Source organism: Pristis pectinata, chromosome 15 (genome assembly GCF_009764475.1).
Source record: "Pristis pectinata isolate sPriPec2 chromosome 15, sPriPec2.1.pri, whole genome shotgun sequence".
Taxonomy (NCBI): Eukaryota; Metazoa; Chordata; class Chondrichthyes; order Rhinopristiformes; family Pristidae; genus Pristis; species Pristis pectinata.
The window spans coordinates 1844659-1867273 of NC_067419.1; the positions used below are offsets into that span (position 1 = coordinate 1844659).

The 22615-nt window shown below is 46.3% G+C and overlaps 1 protein-coding gene across 45 annotated transcripts in view; it reads right to left on the reverse strand.

Moving 5' to 3' along the window:
* Positions 1 to 22615, reverse strand: part of LOC127578644 (fibrillin-2-like) — a 168583-nt gene that overhangs the window by 126135 nt on the left and 19833 nt on the right. For 44 of the 45 annotated variants that reach the window (XM_052030858.1, XM_052030870.1, XM_052030874.1 and 41 more), the window contains exons 2-11: positions 20688 to 20840; positions 20112 to 20237; positions 18035 to 18151; positions 14655 to 14753; positions 13023 to 13148; positions 10364 to 10489; positions 5259 to 5375; positions 1820 to 1936; positions 894 to 1016; positions 142 to 264 (exon numbers count right to left, since the gene is read on the reverse strand). In XM_052030858.1, coding sequence (XP_051886818.1) covers positions 142 to 264; positions 894 to 1016; positions 1820 to 1936; positions 5259 to 5375; positions 10364 to 10489; positions 13023 to 13148; positions 14655 to 14753; positions 18035 to 18151; positions 20112 to 20237; positions 20688 to 20840 — 1227 coding nt within the window. The remainder of the gene's footprint in view (positions 1 to 141; positions 265 to 893; positions 1017 to 1819; positions 1937 to 5258; positions 5376 to 10363; positions 10490 to 13022; positions 13149 to 14654; positions 14754 to 18034; positions 18152 to 20111; positions 20238 to 20687; positions 20841 to 22615) is intronic. The other variant, XM_052030845.1, reaches the window with a different exon arrangement.

Here is a 22615-nt window from a genome sequence, read left to right on the forward strand (position 1 = left end):
AATTGCTTCCCACTGGGCACAGGAGGCATTGGGTCCACACGGATTGCTGACACACCCCCCACTCCCTGCAGACACAAGATGAATGGGAAACAACTTGCAATGATAAACAAAAGGCCATTGGGAAAATGAATCATTTGTTACCTGTACAAGTCTTTCCGTCCCCAGTGTACCCAGCCCCACACACACACCGGAAAGATCCGGGGCTGTTGGAACAGGAGGCCGAGCTGTGACAGTCGTGGCTCCCACTCTGACACTCATCCACATCTGGAGTTTGGAAGAAAGGGAGAATTCACTGGAGGGTCCATGGTGTGGAAATCTTGAACTTTTCTCCTACAGCACACCAGATTTAGGCTGGACCCTCGGATATCATGGAACATCATGTTTAACTCCTCTGTTTAGATTACAAAAGCCTGTACAACAGAACTCTGAGCTCCACAGCCCAGTTTTAGTTCCTGGTCTGGTCCGGGTGAGCAGAGCTCAACTGGAGCAGCAGAGTGGGATCAGAACTGGTCTCAGCTCTCATGGGCTGGGATTGAAAAATCAATCATCATCCTCATTTCCACGGCCGAGTACGTGTGTTGTCAATGTCTCAGAGATGTGGAGGGACAAGGAAATTTCCCTGGGCTCAGGAGACAGAGTAGGGGTGTGAACTCATCAGAAATCTGATACACTGAACTAAATGGGCCAAATGGCCTGATAGGGAGTTGCACAATTCTATGAAGTCAGGGTAGGGAGAATCTGAATGAAAGAAAGATCTGGATATCAAACTGCTGAACTCACATTCTGATCCCATCATGTCCTATTCTGGACAGCAACTTGACACATGTTCTGGCCTTAAATGAAAAGATCGCTTCTCAAAGAAAAGGCCTCCAGGAAGATTCAGTGCCAGTTACCTGTACAAGTCCTTCCGTCCCCAGTGTACCCAGCCCCACACACACACTGGAAAGAGCCTGGACTGTTGGAACAGGAGGCCGAGCTGTGACAGTCGTGGCTCCCACTCTGACACTCGTCCACATCTGGAGTTTGGAAGAAAGGGCAGAGGTCACTGGAGGGTCAACGGGTCAACTGGAGGGTCTGACCTCAACTTTCTACCCCTACACATCCAGGTTTAGACTCAAACCACCTGACCCTGGGAAAAATATGGGTTGTTGATACAATGCAAATGGATGGACCTTTTTATGGTGGAGATGTGCACAACTTCATTCGAGCAATGAGCAAGTTTATTCAGGAACGGACAGGAGGCCGGTCTGTGACAAATTTGGCTCCCAATGACATTCATCCATATCTGGTGTTTGAAATAAAAGGGAGAGTTTACGAGAGGGTCAAGAGGTATCCTTTTCTGCATCCAACCTTTAGACCTCTGGGTTCTGTGGGAGGAAACATTCAAATATTCATCTCTGGTTTGCTGCCTGAATCTGGTGTGGGTGAGTAAATGCGGTGTGTGGACACCATCAAGAGTAGACGCCTTCTCCCCTGTGGCCGCAGAGGCAGAATTGCAGCTTGTGCGGAGAGTGTCTGTGGAACTGTTGCTTGGTGGTCCGTCAGTGATGTTAGGAGGTGAGGAGTGGTGATGGGTGGCTGAATGGGAGGGTCGTTGCGGGACTGGGTACTGTCCTTACACTCCAGCAACTCAAATCTCTACCTGGACCCAGACATCAAAATAATTAAATGTTGATGGGGGAATCACAATGGACCACCACTCTTTCACCCTTCCTCTTTACCGAATCCCTTGTACTTTTACAGATACCCAAACTCGATACAAATTTACAAGTGGCCATTCTTCACAGACAAATATTAGTCGATGATTCCCATCACTTACCTGTGCAGCCGATTCCACTCCAGGTGAAGCCAGGCTCACAGGAGCATCTAAAGCTTCCATCCCCCTGGGTACAAGAGGCATTGGGTCCACATGGATTGATGGCACATAGGTCACTCACTACAGACACAGAACAAATGGAGGCGGTTTATAACATATCATGTTGCAGAATGCGTCACCAGCTCTGCAAATGTTAGCGTAACGCTATTACAGCGCCAGCAACCCAGGTTCAATTTCGGCCACTGTCTGTGAGGAGTTTGTACGTTCTCCCCGTGTCTGCGTGGGTTTCCTCCAGGTGCTCTGGTTTCCTCCCACATTCCAAAGACGTACGGGTTAGGAAATTGTGGGCGTGCTATGTTGGTGCCAGAAGCGTGGTGACACTTGCGGGCTGCCCCCAGAACACTCTACGCAAAAGGTGCATTTCACCGTGTGTTTCGATGTACAGGTGACTAATAAAGAAATCTTAATCTTAATACCCATAACACGTACAGGAATCTGTTCCCATCACCATTTTAGATTGGATGACAGAAAGGATATTGGAACATGGTAGCTACAATGGTTCTAGAAAGGAATGGATTGGTTATGAAGATAACTTCTCAGGAACAAAGAAAATTATGTAGTGGAGGTTATCAATATTATGAAAGTGGAAATATATGGTGATTAAGACTTGTGTTTGCTCACTGATGAATCCGTAGACAAAGCAAATTGTACCTGATTATTACTGAAGAACTGAGGGAAGAACAGGCAGAGTTTTCTTCAAACAGAGAGCTCCTTGAACATGGGATATTACCACACACATTCTCATGGAAGCAATTCCATGGAACTGGATGGGAATGTTGAGGAATTTGCTCCCAAGCTTCTCACGTGAGCTGTTGGTGGACTGGGTGCTATACCAATATCGTTCTTTTAAAATTTGTCCAATGTATTGACAGGAAAAATGTTTGTGGTTCCATTTTGAGTAGGTGAGGGGAAGTGGTTGAACATATGATCACATAAATAAGCTTTGAGATAGATTTTTTAAGGACGGAAAGAGAGGTGGAAGGGCAAAGGGTGTAGGGAATAGGTTGAGGGGGTTGAGGTCTGGCACCAGTGGAGCTACAGACCAAAATATTGTGCTAGTTCAGGTACATATAAAAACTGTCTGAAAGCCTTTAAGAGCTGGGAGAGGTTGTCCAGGGGCAGGGCATCAGGATAGGCCACCTGAGGTTCAGTCATCGACCGATACCAGCTTCACATTGTGGGGCAAAGGAAGGTCAAGTGATTCAGTATCCAGAAAGGGTTAGGCCCTGACAGACAGTCTGACAGTGTTTTCTGGAGCCAGATCTGTGCTGAAATAAATCCCATTTCCCATGGTAGTTGTTGCCACACAACACAAGAGAGGGCGTCTTCCCTTGGCAATCAGACCTTGTAGTTGTGAGTAAGGAGCTACTGGATGATGATGAAGTGCAGGATCATTTCCTCCATCACTCTTCTCCACCTGGAGGTAATTGGCAGAGGTACAACCACGAGCCAAGCAAGAAGTTGCTTGGCAAAGGTGGGGATTGAACTTGAAAGCTTTCTGTTCCCTGTGGTTCAGCTATTCACAAGCAAAGTTGCTGAGCCTGCCAATCAGTGAGGCCACCAGAGTGGGGAGTCAGGAAGGTAATTCAAATTTTGTCTGGGCAGATCCCACTCCGTTTAACACTGGCCTTCACAAGTATATGAATTAGGAGCAGGAATAGGTTACTCAACACTTCTACAGCATTTAATAAGATCTAGGCTATTTAACTGACTGTTTCTTCAGCTCCATATTCACATCGGTCCATCGTGACCTTTCACCGCCCCCCATTGCTTGTTGAGAATATATTTATTTCTTCCTTAAAAATATTCAAGGATTTTCTTCCACTGCCCTTTGAGGAAAAGAGGTCCAAAGACTCATAACCTACTGAGAAAAAAAATCGTCTCATCTCTGTTTCAACTGGATGACCTCTTATTTTTAAACAGTAACCCCTAGTTCTAGTTTCTCCCACAAGAGGAAACATCCCCTCCACAACCACCTTGTCAAAACCTTGCAGAATCTTGTCTACTTGAATATTATGTTTATTTGGAGTCAGCACCAAAGACTCTACAGAATCTCATCTAAAACCATGTCACCATTAGAGGCAGGAATTTCATTAAAACCCGGCATAGTTTCGTATTGGTATGCTGGAAGTTAACTGTATGCTAACAATAACACAGTCTGGATGTAGCTCTACACCACTTTAAAGCTATGACCCAGCTGAGCAGTTGTTGGAGGGACACACACATGTAGATAACTGCCCACAGAGTTTACACAATATTCTCAGGGATCACATGCATTGTTCGAGTATGTGACAAAAGAAGATTGTGCTTGCCAGAAAAAAATATTTAGCCTGCTTTGCTTAACACTGAAATCTTTAAAAGTCAATGTTCACTGATAACAGATTAATATCCTGATTGTCCTCCCTCTGAATAGTCCACTTCTGCTAACGTCAACTTGCCATTTGACTTGGAGAGAGCCAGAGATTTGCATTGTGTTTCCAGTGGACTATATTTTTCAGAATAAAACAGTACATAATCCCTCCAAATGTTGCTCCCCTTTTCTTTCCTTGAAGAGACAAATTATTTCATTCAGAGTTTGGTTGCACCATACCCAAGTCATTAACATGCCTGCTCTGCCCTGGGTGACACTGAGCTTCTTGAGTGTCGTTGAAGGTGCACTGATCCAACTATGCCCAGTGTGTGGAGCAAAAAACAAACTGCTGGAGGAACTCAGAGGGTCGGGCAGCATCTGTGGAGGTCGAGGATGGTCGATGCATCAAGACCAGAAGGGGAGAGGGGGGGATAGCCAGTGATAGCCAGGGTGGAGATAGGGGTTGGCAGGCGATAGGTGGAACCAAGTGAGAGGCGGGATGATGGGCAGATAGAGCCAGGTAGGGAAGGGGGTGGGTTGGAGATGGGAGACCACGGCTGGTGGCTGACAGATAAGGAGAGGTGAAAAAGGAGGCAGAGAGAGCCAGGTGGGGGGAGGAGAGGATGGAGGTCGAGACAGAGGCTGGAAGGTGATGTGGAAGCAGATAAGGGAGGAGTGGTGGGCAGCCGGAACCAGATGGGGGAGGAGGACGGAGAGGAGACTCTGTAGGTTAAGTGTGTGGCTGACAGGGAGGTGGAACAATGTGTGGGGGGGGAATGAAGCTGGGTAACAGGACGTTGGGGTTGGAAAAAGGCTGGGGACGGGGGTGTTGGTGAGAGAGCCTGCGTGGATCAGAAGGAGAGAGAAAAGAACACAGTGGGGTGTGGGGAACCTGAAACTGGGCAATTCAATGTCTCTGTGCAGAGAGTCCAGATTGAACCCAGATCTCTGGATTTTCACCACCTACAGTGCCACTGCGCTGACTTTTGACTTGAGTTTTCCTGAGGTATCTCAATAGTGTGACAGACTCACCAACACATACGCCATTGCTCAGCTCAAATCCAGGTCTGCAGTCACAGCTGTAACCTCCGGGGAAGTTTCTGCAGAAACTCTGCACATCACAAACACCCTCACGGCACTCATCAATGTCTGAAAGGAAGAAATAGTTTCTTTTTATGTTCCTGCTTCTCTTCCTCCCCGGAAGCCTGTTGACAAAAGGATAGAGAGAAAACCTGCGTCCAGGAATTTTGAGGTTCCCAGTCCATTAGCACTGGTTCCAATGCGTGACAGAATAAAAGATTTATGGCACAAATAAAGACCAGTCTGTCCACTGAGTTTATGCTGACCCAAAAAGTAGTATTGAGACCAATCACATGTTCAGACTTATGGTCTGTAGACTTGTAGTTTACCGCACTTTAAGTGCTCTCTTGATCAGAGTTCAAATTAGATGAGAGTTCCTCCTGCCACCAACCTCTCAGGTAGTGAGTTCCAGACCCTCCCATCACTCTTTGTAAGAGCCCCCATGTGGATCTCATGGTATAAAGGTACCCTGTGAAGGGAGATGTGATTAACTGCTTGTGACATAGCATTTGGGATAGGATTTATACACATCTGGAAAGGCATAGCCTGCTTAGGGACAGCCAGCATGGCTTTGTGTGGGGCAGGTCATGCCTTACAAACTTGATCGAGTTTTTTGAGGAGATGACAGAAGTGCTTGCTGAGGGTAAGGCAGTGGACTTCAGTCAGGCATTTGATAAGGTCCCTCATGGTAGGTTGATTCAGGAGATAAAGATGCATGGGATCCAGGGTGAATTGAAAGTTTGGATTCGGAACTGGCTTGTCCATAGAAGACCGAGAGTAGTGGTGGAAGGCTGTTACTCTGGCTGGAGGTCCGTAACCAGTGGTGTACCACAAGGATTGGTGCTGGGACCTCTGTGGTTTGTGACGTATATCAATGATTTGGATGAAAATGTAGATGGGTGGATTAGCAAGTTTGCAGATGACACCAAGATCAGTGGAGGTGAGGACAGTGTAAAGGACTGTCAGAGAATACAGCAGGATATAGATCAGTTACAGAAATGGGCAGAGAGGTGGCAGATGGAGTTTAATCTGGGCAAGTATGAGGTATTGCATTTTGGGAGGTCAAATGAAAGGAGAAAGTATACAGTTAATGGTAGGCCCTTTAATGCTATTGAGGTACAGAGAGATCTTGGGGTCCAGGTCCATAGTTCACTGAAAGTAGCTACACAAGTGGATAAGGTGGTAAGAAGGCATATGGAGTGCTTGCCTTCGTTGGTCGGGGTGTTGAGTACAAGAGTAAGGAAGTCATGCTGCAGCTGCATAAAACTTTAGTCAGACCACACTTGAAGTATTGCGTGCAGTTCTGGTCATCCCATTACAGGAAAGGTGTGGAGATTGTGGTGGGAAAGGTGCAGAAGAGGTTTACCAGGATGCTGCCTGGAGTAGAGGGTATGAGCTACAAGGACAGGTTGGACAGACTTGGGTTGTTCTCCTTAGAGTGTCAGAGGCTGAGGGGAGACCTGATAGGGTTTTTTTAAATTATGAGAGGCATAGCTAGGGTAGACAGTCAGAATCTGTTCCCCAGGGTAGAAATGTCAAACACCAGAGGACATGTTTTCAAGGTTAGAGGGGGGGAGTTAAAAAGTGGTGTGAGGGGCAAGTTTTTTTACGCAGAGAGTGGTGGGTGCCTGGAGTGGATTACCAGGGGTAGTAGTGGAAACAGGCAGTTTAGTGGAGCTTATGAGGCTTTTAGGTAGACACATGAATATGAAAAGACTGGAGGGTTATGGATGATAAACAGGAGACGACGTGTGGTATCAAGATCGACATCAAATCAGCATCAAGATCGGCACAACATTGTGGGCCGAATGGCCTGTCCCGTTCTGTACTGTTCTATAATCTATGTTCTATGTTTATTCATGCATTTTTTCATCAAAAATGCTCAAAAAGGACAAAATTAATGCAAGTCAACATCCTCTAGTGACTGGTATAATGATGACATGTAGGAAAGATGGAATCAGTGAAGCTCTAAAGTATTCCTCGTGGAGGTGTTCCCCACCCATTCATTTACATTGATTCAGTAACTCGCCTGCCATCCAGGTGGGTGATTCTATCGTCTTTAATCACCATGACAACCCCTTCAATAGTAAGGCAGCCCGTGCCAGCCAACATCGAGATGTGAGTGTATCCAGGTCAGGCTGACAGTCTGCGCCACAGCTAACCATCAATGACCAACAGCAACAAGGCCTGGCCAGCCTTCCTCCAGAATTCAATGGCCTTAGTCACATCCTGAGGACCACGAGGGACAAAGATGACCTCACCGACTTTATCACTGTGGTCACAAGTGCAGAGCAGGATGATGGGTTGGAAACTGATGAGTGTTTCAAGCACCTTCTGTTTTTATTAACTCTGATGAGTGGTTCACTTTCTGAGCTCATTTAGCCACTTCGATCAAGACAGCAAAGGACATGGTTATCATAGCACTGAAGACATTCGGCACTATTCAACACAGAGCAGTTCATTTGATTAATGTTCTTAACACTGGACCCAATATTCATCCTCCCACCTGTGTTACACTGAGGCTGCAGTCCATGGCATCACAAGGTGCAAACAACACCTCATCTTCTGTCTTGGGACCATACAGCCTAATGGCATGAACATCAAGTTCTCCCACTTCAAGTAAACCAACCACACCCCACCCCACCCACTGACTTGTCTCTTCTTCCCTCTACTAGCCGATCTCTTTTTTTCCTCACTATCTTTTTCTCCCTCTCTTTTTCTTCTCCTGCCCTCCCCCCGTGTCTCCTGCCTCCTTACCTATGACCCATCCCCCGGTGGATCTGCTCTCCCCTCCTCCCCCGCACCTGCCTATCCCCATCTCTCACCTGCATCTACCTATCACCACCCTGTGCCCACCCCACCTCCCCTCTTTTGTCCACCTATCACTGCTCTGCTTTTTCCTCCTATATTTTGGGCTTCCCCTTTTCCCATCTTCAACCCTGAAGAAGGGTCCTGACCCGAAACGTTGACCGCCTGCTTTTCTCCACGGATGCTGCCCGGCCTGCTGAGTTCCTCCAGCATCTTGTTTTTTTTCATCCAGATTCCAGCATCTGCAGTCCTTTGTTTCTCTAGTTCTTTGTAATTGCCTTGACAGTATATTCCAGTCCTACAACCACTACCACTGGCAAAAGTAAGCATAGTAAGATCATGCAAAGCCCATTTAGTCACACCCCACATGACCATGCATAGATTGCACCAAACCTTCTTTGCTGAAGCTTCATTATTTGGTATTGGTTTATTATTGTCACTTGTACTGAGGTACAGTAAAAACCTTGCCTTGCATACCGATTGTACAGGTTAATTCATGCACAGTGCAGTTACATTGAGTTAGTACAGAGTGCGTTGATGTAGTACAGGTAAAAACAATAACGGTACAGAGTAAAGTGTCACAGCCACAGAGGAAGTGCAGTGCAGGTAGACAATAAGGTGCAAGGTCACAACAAGGTAGATTGTGAGGTCAGGGTCCATTTCATTGTATAAGGGAACCCTTCAATAGACTTAGTGGGATAGAAGCTGTCCTTGAGCCTGGTGGTACGTGCCCTCAGGCTCCTGTATCTTCTGCCTGATGGAAGAGGGGAGAAGAGAGAATGACCCGGGTGGGTGGGGTCTTTGACTATGTTGGCTGCTTTACCAAGGCAGCGAGAGGTATAGACAGAGTCCAAGGAGGGGAGGTTGGTTTCCGTAATGCACTGGGCTGCGTCCACAACTCTCTGCAGTTTCTTGCAGTCCCAGGCAGAGCAGTTACCGTACCATGCCTTTGACTCATCCCCTGGTGAATCTGCTCTCCCCTCTTCCCCCACACCTGCCTATCACTGTCTCTTACCTGCATCTACCTATCACCACCCTGTGTCCACCCCGCCTCCCCTCTTTTGTCAACCTATCACTATCTGGTTTTCCCTCTTACACATGGGGCTTCCCCTTTTCCTATCTTCAGTCCTGAAGAAGGGTCCTGACCCGAAACGTTGACCACCTGCTTTTCTCCACGGATGCTGCCCGGCCTGCTGAGTTCCTCCAGCATCTTGTTTTTTTCATGCAGATTCCAGCATCTGCAGTCCTTTGTTTCTCTAGTTCTTTGTAATTTCCTTGACAGTATATTCCAGTCCTACAACCACTACCACTGGCAAAAGCAAGCACAGTAAGGTCATGCGAAACCCATTTAGTCACACCCCACATGGCCATGTATAGATTGCACGAAACCTTCTTTGTTGAAGCTTCATTATTTGGTATTGAAAAACCAATACCAAGGTACAGTGAAAACCTTACAAAGTGCAGTTACATTGAGTTAGTACAGAGTGCATTGAGGTAGTACAGGTAAAAACAATAACGGTACAGAGTAAAGTGTCACAACTACAGAGGAAGTGCAGTGCAATAAGGTGCAAGGTCACAACAAGGTAGACTGTGAGGTCAGAGTCCATTTCATCGTATAAGGGAACCTTTCAATAGACTTATCACAGTGGGATAGAAGCTGTCCTTGAGTCTGGTGGTACGTGCCCTCAGCCTTCTGTATCTTCTGCCTGATGGAAGGGGGAGAAGAGAGAGTGACCCGGGTGGGTGGGGTCATTGATTATGTTGGCTGCTTTACCAAGGCAGCGAGAGGTATAGACAGAGTCCAAGGAGGGGAGGCTGGTTTCCGTGATGCACTGGGCTGTGTCCACAACTCTCTGCAGTTTCTTGCAGTCCCAGGCAGATCAGTTACCGTACCAAGCTGTGATGCATCCAGATAGGATGCTTTCAATGGCACATCGTTAAGAACTATTTAAGAACTTTGCCTGCAACACCCCATCAGGGCACCACAGCGGTTTTAGAAGAACGTTCTTGCAACAATAAAGAAATGATAAACGTGCTTCTGTTGATGTAACCAACATACAAAGATAGATGCCAATAAATTCCCAACAACTGAACTGAAGATATAATCCCACTTCCAGCTGTAATGCTGTTTCTGCTCTTTTTAATATTTCGTTCGGAACCAGAGGAGGCTGTATCCTGACCACATAGGATTTGGAAGAAGGTAGAGACTTAATTACAATTTAACAGGAATAATATGTGGAAGGTCATACCTGTACATGATGTTTTGCTTCCAGGTCTTAACGTGTACCCTGGGTGGCAGTCACAGCGGTAACTGCCCACCGTGTTCACACAGCGCTGGGAGCAGCCGCCATTGTCCCGCAGACATTCGTCCACATCTGGAAGTGTGAAAAAAGCACAAGTAAGAAGACTCAGAGTGAATGTGACATTGATGCAATAAAAATGAGAACCGTCTTTTCACCTGCAATTGAAATTAGACTTTCTCCTTCCCCTCCCACAGCCTCCTGCAAAGATCTTCAACTTTGCTGGTGCATCACTCCACCGGTAATTGCAGGCTCCCACTGTGAAAAGTGCCAGTCTTTGCAAAGAAAGGTTAAAAAAAGGAAAGAAGGGAATCAAGCAAATAAGAAAGGAGGAAAGATTTTTATCTTCATAAAGGTGGTTTTAGAGAAATATCTGCCAAAGTTGCAGCTGTGAGATAAAGCAGATCGACCCCTGCTTATCCCAAAAAGTCCCCTTCTCTGAAGCTGTGTGCTAAAATTGGGATAAGCATTATTCGTCATATTCATGGTATCATACTTCTTAGCCAATATCTCAGTCCTCTCCACCACAACTGGTAGCCAGGTATGCTCCACCTGCAGGACAGACCAACCAGAGGTATTGGCACAGTTGTATACACTAATAATTAGATTCAGATTTATTATCACTGATTTATATGATGTGAAATTTGTTGTTTTGCAGCAGCAGTACAGTGCAAAGACTATAAAATTACAAAAATAAATAAATAGTGCAAAACAAAAGGAATAATGAGGTAGTGTTCATGGGTTCATGGACCGTTCAGGAATCTGATGGTGGAGGGGAAGAAGCTGTTCCTAAATCGTTGGGTGTGGGTCTTCTGGACCTGATGAAGTCACATGGTCAAACATAGGGATGGAAGCATTTGACTGCCTTCCTTCAGTAAATGAAGCAGTGCTCCTCAATGGTAAGCACTGAGACTACATGAGCACAGAATGTATGTCGTCACCAAAAGTGGCTCAGTGGAACCACTGCTGACCAAGCTGGCTGAGCCCCAAGGACAAGTGTCCAGAGTGGGTAGATGGCAAATGGTGAAAGGAGCAGGAACATTGAAAAACCTCCTTGACCCTATGTTCATCTATCCACCCACTGCAGATACATCCATCCATTGCAATCTCAGTGGGAGTGGCCACCATTTTTGTGTTGAAGATGTATTGTGTGGCTTCACCATTGTACTAATTGGGATTGATTCAGAAAACATCTAGCAGCTCTTCATGCTATCAATCTAGCAGCACTGCAGGAGTACCTTCATCACACGAGCTGCTGCAGTTCAGGAAGGACTGTGCCAACGTTGTTTAATGCCAGGGATGGAAATAAACTGTTGGACATCCCAGCACAGTGACACCAACAAGCCATGAATTAACAAAATACGTCCAGTGAGATGTACAGGATCCAGACATCAGAACCTGCATGTCACTCGAAATGTCTTTTATTATAACCTCAAGAATATAATTTTCCTTGCCTCTATTAATTTTCATTTTCCTTTTCAAAACCTGACTTTCGTCTCACTCAATCACTACCATCTAACTTACTTCATCTTGATTGCACTGGAGAGAGCACAGAGGAGATTCTCCAAGCTGCTGCCTGGATTGGAGGGAGGACTCTACTTGTGGGGAGAGATTGGATAAGCTGGGCTTGTTTTCGCTGGAGCAAAGGAGGCTGGTGTGACCTGATAGAGGTATAAAAGATTATGTGGGGGTGTAGGTAGGGTAGATTGTCAAAAACCTTATCCCACCAAAAGATAAAAGAGGGTATAGTTATAAGGTGAGGGGAAGGTGTTGGAATCAGACACAATAACCATGTTTAAGAGATATTAAAACATTTAAATAGGCAAGGCCTAGAAGGATACAGTCCTAATGCGGGCAAATGGGATAAGTGTAGATGGGCAAAGAGGTCAGCATAGACATGTGGGCCGAAGGGCCTGTTTCTGTGCTGTACGACTGTATCACTCTTTCTCTTCCAAATCTGAAGTTGTCCTGCAGGAAGGGCATTGTTCGTTTATAGAAACCTCCCATTCCTCCATACTGCCACTGATGCGATGGGCTCCATGCCCTCCTCGGTGCCATTATCTTTGAACCTATCCTGCTTCATGTTCAGCAGGTGTTCACAGTTCCTGGATTCAGTTATGGTGGGTTCACCACTGACACTGCAGTCAAGAAATCAGGCCACTTTTCACTTCACTCCCAGCCCAGAGTTATGATTGCCAACAATCATACGTTGCAGACAGGTTAGTCTGCATCCACGATATGTTCCCTTGGTGGGAGAGTCTAGGACCAGAGGGCACAGCCTCAGAATAAAGGGACGTCCCTTCAGAAAAGAGATGAGGAGGAATTTCTTTAGCCAGAGGGCGGTGAATCTGTGGAATTCATTGCCACAGACGGATGTGGAGGCCAAGTCATTGGGTGTATTTAAAGCGGAGATTGATAGGTTCTTGATTAGTAAGGGTGTCAAAGGTTACGGGAAGAAGGCAGGAGAATGGGGTTGAGAAGGAAAAATAATCAGCCATGATCGAATGGTGGAGTAGACTCAATGGGCCGAATGGCCTAATTCATCTCCAATGTCTTATGGTCTTATGTTCATAGAAATCAATAGCGTCATTATATTGACCATTCAAACCTGCGCATGTTGTTCTGCTTCCAGGACTCAACGTGTACCCTGGGTGGCAGTCACAGCGGTAACTGCCCACCGTGTTCACACAGCGCTGGGAGCAGCCGCCATTGTCCTGCAGACATTCGTCCTCATCTGAAGATAAGATAAGATCTTTATTAGTCACATGTACATCGAAACACACAGTGAAATGCATCTTCTGCGTAGAGTGTTCTGGGGGCAGCCCGCAAGTGTCGCCATGCTTCCGGCGCCAACATAGCATGCCACAACTTCCTAACCCGTGCGTCTTTGGAATGTTGGGAGGAAACTGGAGCACCCGGAGGAAACCCATGCAGACACGGGGAGAACGTAGAAACTCCTTACAGACAGCGGCAGGAATTGAACCTGGGTCGCTGGCGCTGTAAGGCGTTACGCTAGCCGCTACATATTTACTGCCTGCACATATTTACTGCTTGTAAACATAAGATACACAAAGTGAAATCATCACTGTAATAACTGAACTCCAGAAAATGCAATCAACACAGCAATATAGTTATAGTCAGGACAGGGGAATTCTTATGGCCAAGCTGACATCTCTACCACTGTAATCAGTTTTATTACTAGGAAACTGACTGTGGTCAGGACTGGGTCAGAGTCAGAGGGTAGGAGCTTCAATCACCAGTGTAGTTCATGATTACATAAGATGACAAGCAGATTAATGGGGATCATCTCATTTTCTGTGTGGGACCTTGTTGTGCACGTTAGTGGTTTTGTCCATCCACAAAACAGCACTGACTTCAAAGTAATTTGTTTGCTGTTTCATTTTGAGATTTCCAGAGAACAAGTCAGGTGCAACGTTAATGTTAGTAAATATTAATGGCTATTCTGGAGACAAAAGACACTGCAGATGCTGGAATCTGGAGCAACAAACAAAATGCTGGAGGAACTCAGCAGGCCAGGCAGCATCTGTGGAGGGAAATCAATGGTCGATGTTTTGAGCCAAGACCCTTCATCTGGACTGATTGCTTTGTGTCCTATTTATGAGGAAACTTCCAACTTGCACAGGTTTTTGCCACAGAACATTTGTAACACAGGTCACTTACAGATTCTCCAAAGGTTACCATAAATTCAAATAATGGAGAGTTAAGTGAAGCAGTTGGCAGGGTGACACAGTGGTGCAGCCAGCAGAGCTGCTCTCTCACAGCTCCAGAAACCCTGGTGCAATCTTGACCTCCAAGACTGTCTATGTGGAGTTTGTACGTTCTCCTTGTAACTGTGTGGGACCCCACCCCCACCCCTGGCTGATTCAGTTTCCTTCCACGTTCTAAAGGCGCATGGGTTAGCAGGCTAATTAGCCACTGTAAGTTGTCCCTAGTGTGTAGGTGAGTGGTAGAATTTAGTGGGGAGAATGTGGGGAGAATAAGGTGGAATTAGTACAGGATTGGTGTAGATGGTTGCCTGATGGCCGGCACAAATTTAGTGGGCCGAAGGGCCTGTTTCTATACTCAACTCTATGGTTTAACTTAAACAGTGGAATAAAAATCAGGAAGGGAGGTATTCTGGCCGAATTTTCTCCCTCCTCTTCACATGTGTCTTATGTGCAGACAGTGAATATCCAGTTGATCGGTACTGAATCTTCACCCATTCCTCTCAGACACTAACCTGTGCAATTACCGAACAGGCACACACAGAAGTAGCTTCCCACTGTATTCACGCATTGTTCGTAAGGTTGACATGGAGCACTTTTACATTCATTGACATCTGAGAATAGAAGACGGAATAGAGATGTGAACAGGTCACCAATGATATACTGAATACCCCGCTGTCCCACAGGGAGCAGGTACCACTTCCTCTCCAATTACCTAACCATTGATTCCCATTGGTTTATGACAGGACCACTTGGCTGCAGACTTCATCACACCCTTGGTCCAAACATGGACTAAAGAGCTAAATTCCAGAGGGGAGGTGAGAGTGACTGCCCTTGACATCAAGACGGCACTGTCCGAATGCAGCATCAAGGCTTCCCTGTAAAGCTGAAGTCAACAGACCTTGACTCACACAGACCATTGTGGTTGTGGATGTTGGTCAATCATCCAACCCCAGGATGTCTCTGCAAGAGTTCCTCAGCGCAGTTTCCTGGGCCCAACCGTCTTTAACTGATTCATCAATACCTTCCTTCCACCTTAAGGTCAGAAGTGAGGATGGTCACTGATAACAGTGCAATGTTCAATTCCATTTGCAACTTCTCAACTAATGAAACAATCCAGGCTTGCATGCAGCAAGACCTAGAGAACATTTCAGGCATGAGTTGATAAGAGGCAAGTGCCTTATAACGGCCAGACAATGACCACCTTTAACCATCTAACCCTGAAATTCAATTACATTACCACTGCCAAGTATCCCACAATCAATCTCCTGGGGTTCATCATTGACCAGAAACTCAACTGGACCATGGACCAGACACAGAAATACTGAAGGTGGCTGTAAAAGTAATTGAGAATGTAAGGGTTAATGTTGTTCATCTTGCTATGGCTTAACCACGGCTGACTATAGTGGAGATGCATGATGTACCCAGGTGCCTTGTGTAAATCAAAGTAGTTAGGAGTACTCCTCTCTTTGTAATTCTTTTTGATAAGTGGTTATCCTTGGAGCCTGTCTGTGACTTCAGATTGTAACATGATGAACTCCTGCTGAGTTACAGATTGCTTAAAGATAAAGAGAAATAACGGATAATGAGGGAAAGAATAAATCATTCTAATTAAGAAAAAATAATTAAGTAACAGAGCTTGGTGTGTGAAACTTAGCATGTAGGCTTCTTTGTTTTAAATATAAAAAGGGACTGTGGCTTTGAATCTTTGAGTGAGTATCAATACAGAGCTCGGGTTACGCTGTTTACTCTTTCTCTGTATCCCCCACTCTCGCCAGCGCTGAAGATAATAAAGCATTAATTGTAAGTTCTTTGGTTCTGCTGTTGTTTGATTTACTACAGAGCGCGGGTCGACTTTTACAGTACAACAATAGGTCATAGGCTGGGTATTCTGTGAGAGTGACTCATCTCCTGACACCCCAAAGCCTTTCCGTCATCTGTTAAGCAGGAGTATGATGGAATAGTCTCTGCATACTTGGATGAGTGAAGTTCCAACAACTCTCAACGCCGTTCCGGGAAGAGCAGTCAGCTTGATTGGTACCCCATCCACCACAGTAAACATTAACTTCCTCCACCACCAGCACAGTGGCTTCAAAATGATCAGCAGTTACTCACCCAGGTTATTTCAACAGCATCTCCCAAACCCACACCCTGCAACAACAAGAAGGGTAAGGTGCCAGGGAACACCACTGAGTTCCCTTCTATGTCACATAATATCTTGATTTGGAAATATATCATTGTTTCTTCATCATTGCTGGAACTAAGTCCTTGAACTCCTACCCCAACAGCATTGCAAGAACACCTTCACCAGAATGACTGCAGTAGTACAAGAAAATAGCTCACCAGCACCTTGTCGAGGCACATAGGATTGGGAAATAAATGCTGGTCCAGCCAGTGTTGCTTACAGTCTGAGAAATTAATAAATAAATAAATAGATACTGTATGTGTAGCTCCAAGCAGGAGATCGTTGGATGCACTGGAATTGTAAGTTCAAACCATCCTGGGAAGTCCTGTTCACCTGCTCTCCTTGACATACCACCAGCGCTGGAAAGCCTGGCCCTTTCCAACTACTGGGAACCACAGCTGCTAAATTCTGAGCCATGCTGCTTCATTGCACATTTATTCTGCTGGCTACTACACATCTTCATCAAGCTTTTCCTCAGCAGAATTATTAATTATAATATTACAGTAGGCTGAGTCAGTCTCACCCATTTTGCATTCTCAGCCAAACTTATCCCATTGTGCTTGATGTAACATTATCCTATTATAGTTTCAGGCCACTTCCTTGACTGTAATGGGTTTCCATTCTGATTTTAGTTTTCCTGTCTCCTCTATTCTAGGACTGGACAGTAGCAGCTCATATGGCAGGATTTCCTGTCCCTGGTCATTGGTGTGGGGGCTGATAGCCAGATCACTGGCAAGAAGTCTTCAAATTACAGACCATCACCTCAATCCTTGGGAGTCTAGGGCTGCCCCCTCCAGCATGCACTGGGAGGTTGCTAATGCCAATCTCGAGGGAAACCCTTGCTTCTGGGATCTCCCCTGCAGTAGAGGCAAGAAGAGTGTTTGACAGACTTAGTAAGTTCCCCCTCCTTCCTCTTGGCCAACTGTAGGGGATTAAACATACCAGCTCATACCTACCCCCATAGGAGTCACTGTTTAAAAGTAAGGTGTTGTCTGCATAGGAGAGAGATGTGGCATTTTTTTTCTCTCTCAGAGCATCATCAGTCTTTGGAACTCACTCTAAGAGCATGGAATCAGAGTCTCTGAAATTTTTAAGGCAGAGAAAGGTAGAGTCTTAATAAGCAAGAGGGTGAAAGGTTACTGGAGGTAGGCTGGAATATGGAGTTGAATGTGCGGTCAGATCAGACATGACATTAAGTGGCGGGACCTGGCTTGAAGAGCCAAATGGCCTACTCCTGCTCCTAATTCGTATATCCGTAGGTGTAAATCCTGCATCAATTTTAAGCAGGAACGCACAGGGAATGGGTCACTATGGTCAGTTTCCAGTCCTTCTTCCTTTACAGGTGGGTAGCACCTCGGAAACTCAGCCACCAAATCAGCCCTCAGTGGAACACACTGGTCTCTGGTCATTTATCTCATTGCAGTTTGTGGGATCTAACTGTGCACAGCATGACTGCTGTATATCTCGCATTACAACAGTGACTACACTTCAAGAGAGCTTTGAGATGTGGTGTGGTTGAGAAAGGTTCTGTGTAAGTGAATCTTTGTTCTCTTCTCTCCCTTGCATAATAAATCTGAAAGGAAGCACTCACAAAGTTTCAGTAAATCCTATGATTCAGGACAGGTTCCATCATATAAACTAAGGCCATGTTTCCCCTGATGGGGTGACGTGAAACATTGAAGCCCATCAGGACTGTTCCCCATGACTCACCTGTGCAGACGTGGCCACTGTACTCAAAGCCCACCCTGCAGTCACATCTGTAGCCCCCAGGAACGTTGGCGCAGACGCTCAGAGCATCACAAGGATCCCACAGGCATTCATTGATGTCTGAGGAAAGAGACAGAATCTCGATGTCAACCAACAGCATCCAGTCTGGGACTGACAGGAAACAATCATAGGGTTGAAGGGATACTTTCTCAATAAGAGTCCCTTCAAAGTGTCCAAAGACTGATGACCTCTTTCATAGAGTCACAGAGTCCATACAGTACAGAGACAGGCTCTTCGGCCCACCATGTCTATGCTGACCATTGTACTGGTCCCATTTTACCCGCATTTGGTCCATAACCTTCTTTCCCTTGCCGATTCAAGTGCTAGTTACATGTTGTGAGAGTACCTATCTCCACCACCTCCTCAGGCAGTGCATTCTGGATTCTGACCACTGGTCAGAGAAGAGCTGTGACCTCCCCGATGCGGCAGTGAGAGGCAAACTAGGATATAGGGCATGTTTCAGCTACCGCTTCCTAGAAGCTGAGGCTGATAGTGATCTCTGCAGGTAGAGCACTAAAGTGGAGCTCTGTCTGTAGAATGCTAAAGGTTATCACCACTCACAATGGAAATCATAGCCTCTAGTTATAGTATATTGTTTCTCAGGGAATTGTGGATATCTGCCTGTGCACGCTTGATATGGATGGTGGATATGAGCCCTTCTTATCTCCTTCCTTGGTGTCCTTGGGCACACCCACCCTGTCTGTCTGCCCTCCTAGAATCCTGTCCCATAGCTGCAGCTTGTGCTGTATGCCCAGTGTGACCACGACAGGGGCACCCATGCCAAGGTGGTTATCATTGGAGTAAAGAGAGGGCGCCTCCCCCAAAGTCACCTGCCGGGTTTTAGTCAATCTTCGGTCTGCAGGCACCTTTCAAAGTGTAGGGGCAGCAAACCAAGGCAGAGAAAAGTGGCTGAGTGGTCCTTCAAGCAGCATTGAATGGAGCGCAGTGAAAACTTAGCTCCCTGCAAGTGCCCAGCGCCACTTCTGAAGCAGAAACTCCCTGACCCCATTTCAACTGCTCACACTGCAAACGAACATGACACAACCGGTGATGTTCAATCCATGGCTGAGGCCACGAGTGTGTTAGTGTGTACTATGTCAGACGGGCCAGGTTGAGGCTTTGTCCAGCTCACAAGACATGAAGAATGTCCACGTTCTCATAATCTGTGGATAAAAATGTCAAAATTCCTTCCCGTTGCACTTAAACGCACAGCCTGACATGAGTGAATTTCTATGGCAAGGCACATTACAAGCGAGAACAGTGAAGAGATGATGCCAAACCAGGCTTTTGAAGGGCTTTAAATTAAAGGACTCAAGGAGGTCAGTGCAGGGACGTGGTGTTGGGGGAAATGATCAGCCACAATCTCATTAAATGGCAGGGGGGGCACAGTGGTACTGCGGGCAGAGCCACTGCCTCACCACTCCAGCGACCCGGGTTCAATCACGACCACTGGATCTGCCTGTGTGGAGTTTGCTCGTTCTTCCTGTGACCACATGGGTTTCCTCTGGGTGCTCCGGTTTCCTCTCACATCCCTAACACATGTGGGTTAGAATCTGGGCGGAGTTGTGGGGAATGTGGGAAGGATAAAATGGCGAGGAGGGTGGGGGTTGTGTAGGATTGGTGTAAATAGGTGCTTGATGCTTAGTGTGCACTCAGTGGCTGAAGGATCTGTTTCTGAGCTGGATGCCTCTGGGACTTTAGGCACTCCAGCTTCCCCTTCTTATGTTTACATCTTATTCTTATCCAAGTCCCAGATGGATATTCCCAATCAGAGATTATGGCCCCTTCTTCTGGATTTTATATATGAGAGGAGAGAAAATTGAGACAGGTAAAGAGTCCCATGCTTTTAAGACAATGGGAAAGATTGGACATGAACCAGACATCGTCTCAGTTTCAACAATGGGTGAAGGCTTTGTATATCTAGACTTTGCAAAGAGCAAGCGAGGATTGTACAGACACTTGGGCAGATAATCAGATTTGCAAATAAAATGCAACAGCAACGAAATGTGAAAGGTCATACCTGTGCATGTTGTTCTGCTTTCAGGCTGCAAGGCGTACCCTGGGTGACAGTCACACTGGTAGCTGCCTGCTGTGTTCACACAGCGCTGGGAGCAGCCGCCATTGTCCCGCAGACATTCGTCCACATCTGGGGAAGGGGGAGAAATGGGTACAGATTAGATCGAACTGCACTAAATCCAGCACTAAAGCACTGAAGTTCACTGATTGTTTGGGATAGAGCCATCCATGTTATATCCTTGTGTTGAAATCAATGGAAATATCGATCAGGAGAGGTGGTGATTCACTGTCATCCGTTTTACTCAACTGTATAAAGTAAAAGTCCACCCACCTCTTCCCACAAAGGGTGTCTGGTACCAATGGTCTGGAGTTGTGAGGATTACCAGACAAAAGTTACGGTTAGATTTATGGAAGTCATCTGGATGGCCGAGCTCACAATGAGTTACCAGTGAAAGGTACTACTTCTAAGAAACAATTGAGTGTGGTTCTGGGGATAAAATGGACTGATGGTTCTGGTAAGAAGCTGGGTAGATGGGATTAATCAATGAAATCATTATGGCTTCAGTGCTAATGGACTGACCTCTACAGCCTCCTTGTAGTCCACTCCCCGCATATCCCGAGATACAGGCACAGTAGTATCCAGCCCTGTTCTGTGCGTCACGTGGCACGCTCACACAGGTGGCCAGCACAGGATCACAGCCATGGGTCCCATCCAAACACTGATCCCTCTGATCTGCAGGCAGTAACAAAGGGGTCAGACCAAGATCACAGACCAATGCTGACTTTCACACACAGCGGAGACATTTCACACTCCTCAGGGAGATATTGCTTAGGTCCACGAGCGCAGTGAAATCATGACTGTTCTTTTGGAATAGTTTCTCAGGTCACCAGTTAAGTAGAAAGGTAATGATTTCCTTTTAAAGCAGTAACCAAGAAATACTCCCAGATGAAAATGAACCTGTCCACTTATATGCGGAGATGGGAGAAACAGGTGGATTCAGGATCTGCGAGAGCAGCAAGTTTGGAAAATCCGAGCTACGAGAGCAGGGATGGAGAGTTAGCATTATGAAAAGATATGGGATGAGTGCAGTGCAGGTTAGGATCACTGGGCTCTGGGACGGGGACGTACGGGAGGAACAGATGAGGGAGTGGGTTGCTGTGGGACAAATCATGGAAGCAGGTTGTAGTGGGACAGGGTATGAGAATTTAGCTCAGGCCTTTAGTGAGACAGCAATAAAATCATTAAAACAGGGTTAATGTTTTGGTTCAATGACCTTTCATCAGGGCTCTGATCTAAGTCATCGACCTGAAGCATTGACTGTTTCATCCTCCACAGATGCTGACTGACCTGCTGACTATGCCACAGTTTGTGTTTTTACTTCAGATTCCCAGCATCTGCAGTGCTTTACTTTTCTCCAGTGGGACGGGTTTTGCGAGTGTAAGGTGGGTTCAGGAATTCCAGACTATGGTGGGATAGGATTCATGAGTGCAAAGAACCAGGGTCTAGCAAGGCACCAATTGGGAGTGCACTGTAGTGGGAAGAATCAGAACTATAGTGGGGCAGGATCTCTGAATGAAGCATGGATTAGATAAACAGAGGTAAAATCGGTCTGAGTCTATGAGGTTAGGGAGTCAGGGTTATGACAGGGCATGAATTAGACATAATGAGTTCAGATCTGTGTTGCCTGGGTCAGGAATTCAGGGCTGCAGTGGGAAAAGATCTGTGAATGCGGCATGGGCTAGAGAAATGGAGATGTAGTGCGTCTGGGTCTCTGTGTAGGACAGGTTAAGGAGTCAGGACCATAGCAAGACAGGTTCTGTGAGGGACAGGTGAGTTAGGGAACTTGAGTTCCAGTGGTTTGCATCTCAGAGTGTTGCCTGGGTCACCAATTCAGGGCTATAGTGGGGCAGGGTCTGTGGATCCAGCAGGGGCCACGGAGACAGGGTGAGATGGAATTGTGGGAGTGCAGCACAATGGGACAGAGTATCAGTGCAGAAAACCCAAAGGCGGGATTACAATGGGATAGGATCCATGTATGAGGAAGAGGTCAGGAGCTCATTCTGAGGCAGGCTGTGAGGACATAGGAAGTGCTCGTGAACCAGGGCTGCAGTAAGACAGATAGCGTGAATCTAGATGGGCCTGGGAGCTACTTAGAGTGGACGAGGGTTTATGTCCTGAACTGTTGGTGTTGGTCAGGACAGGAAAGGTGCACTCAGGACCAGTCAAGCTATTGGTTGCTGACACCTCTGGGGAGGGGGTGAAGGAACTATAATGAGTGTGTGGTAAAGTTAATTATCACTTGGGAGCTCTCTCTTGTTGGATATATAGTTTCGAAAAAACTGTGAGGTTACTTGAGTCAACTCTGACCTCCATCAGGATTCTGTGTGATTGAAAATTATTCGACAAAATATGTTGTAGAATCCTACAGCGATGAAGTAGGCCATTTGGCCCACCATACCTGTGCTGGTTATTCAGTTAGTCCTCTTGCTCATTCTCCAAAGACCTGA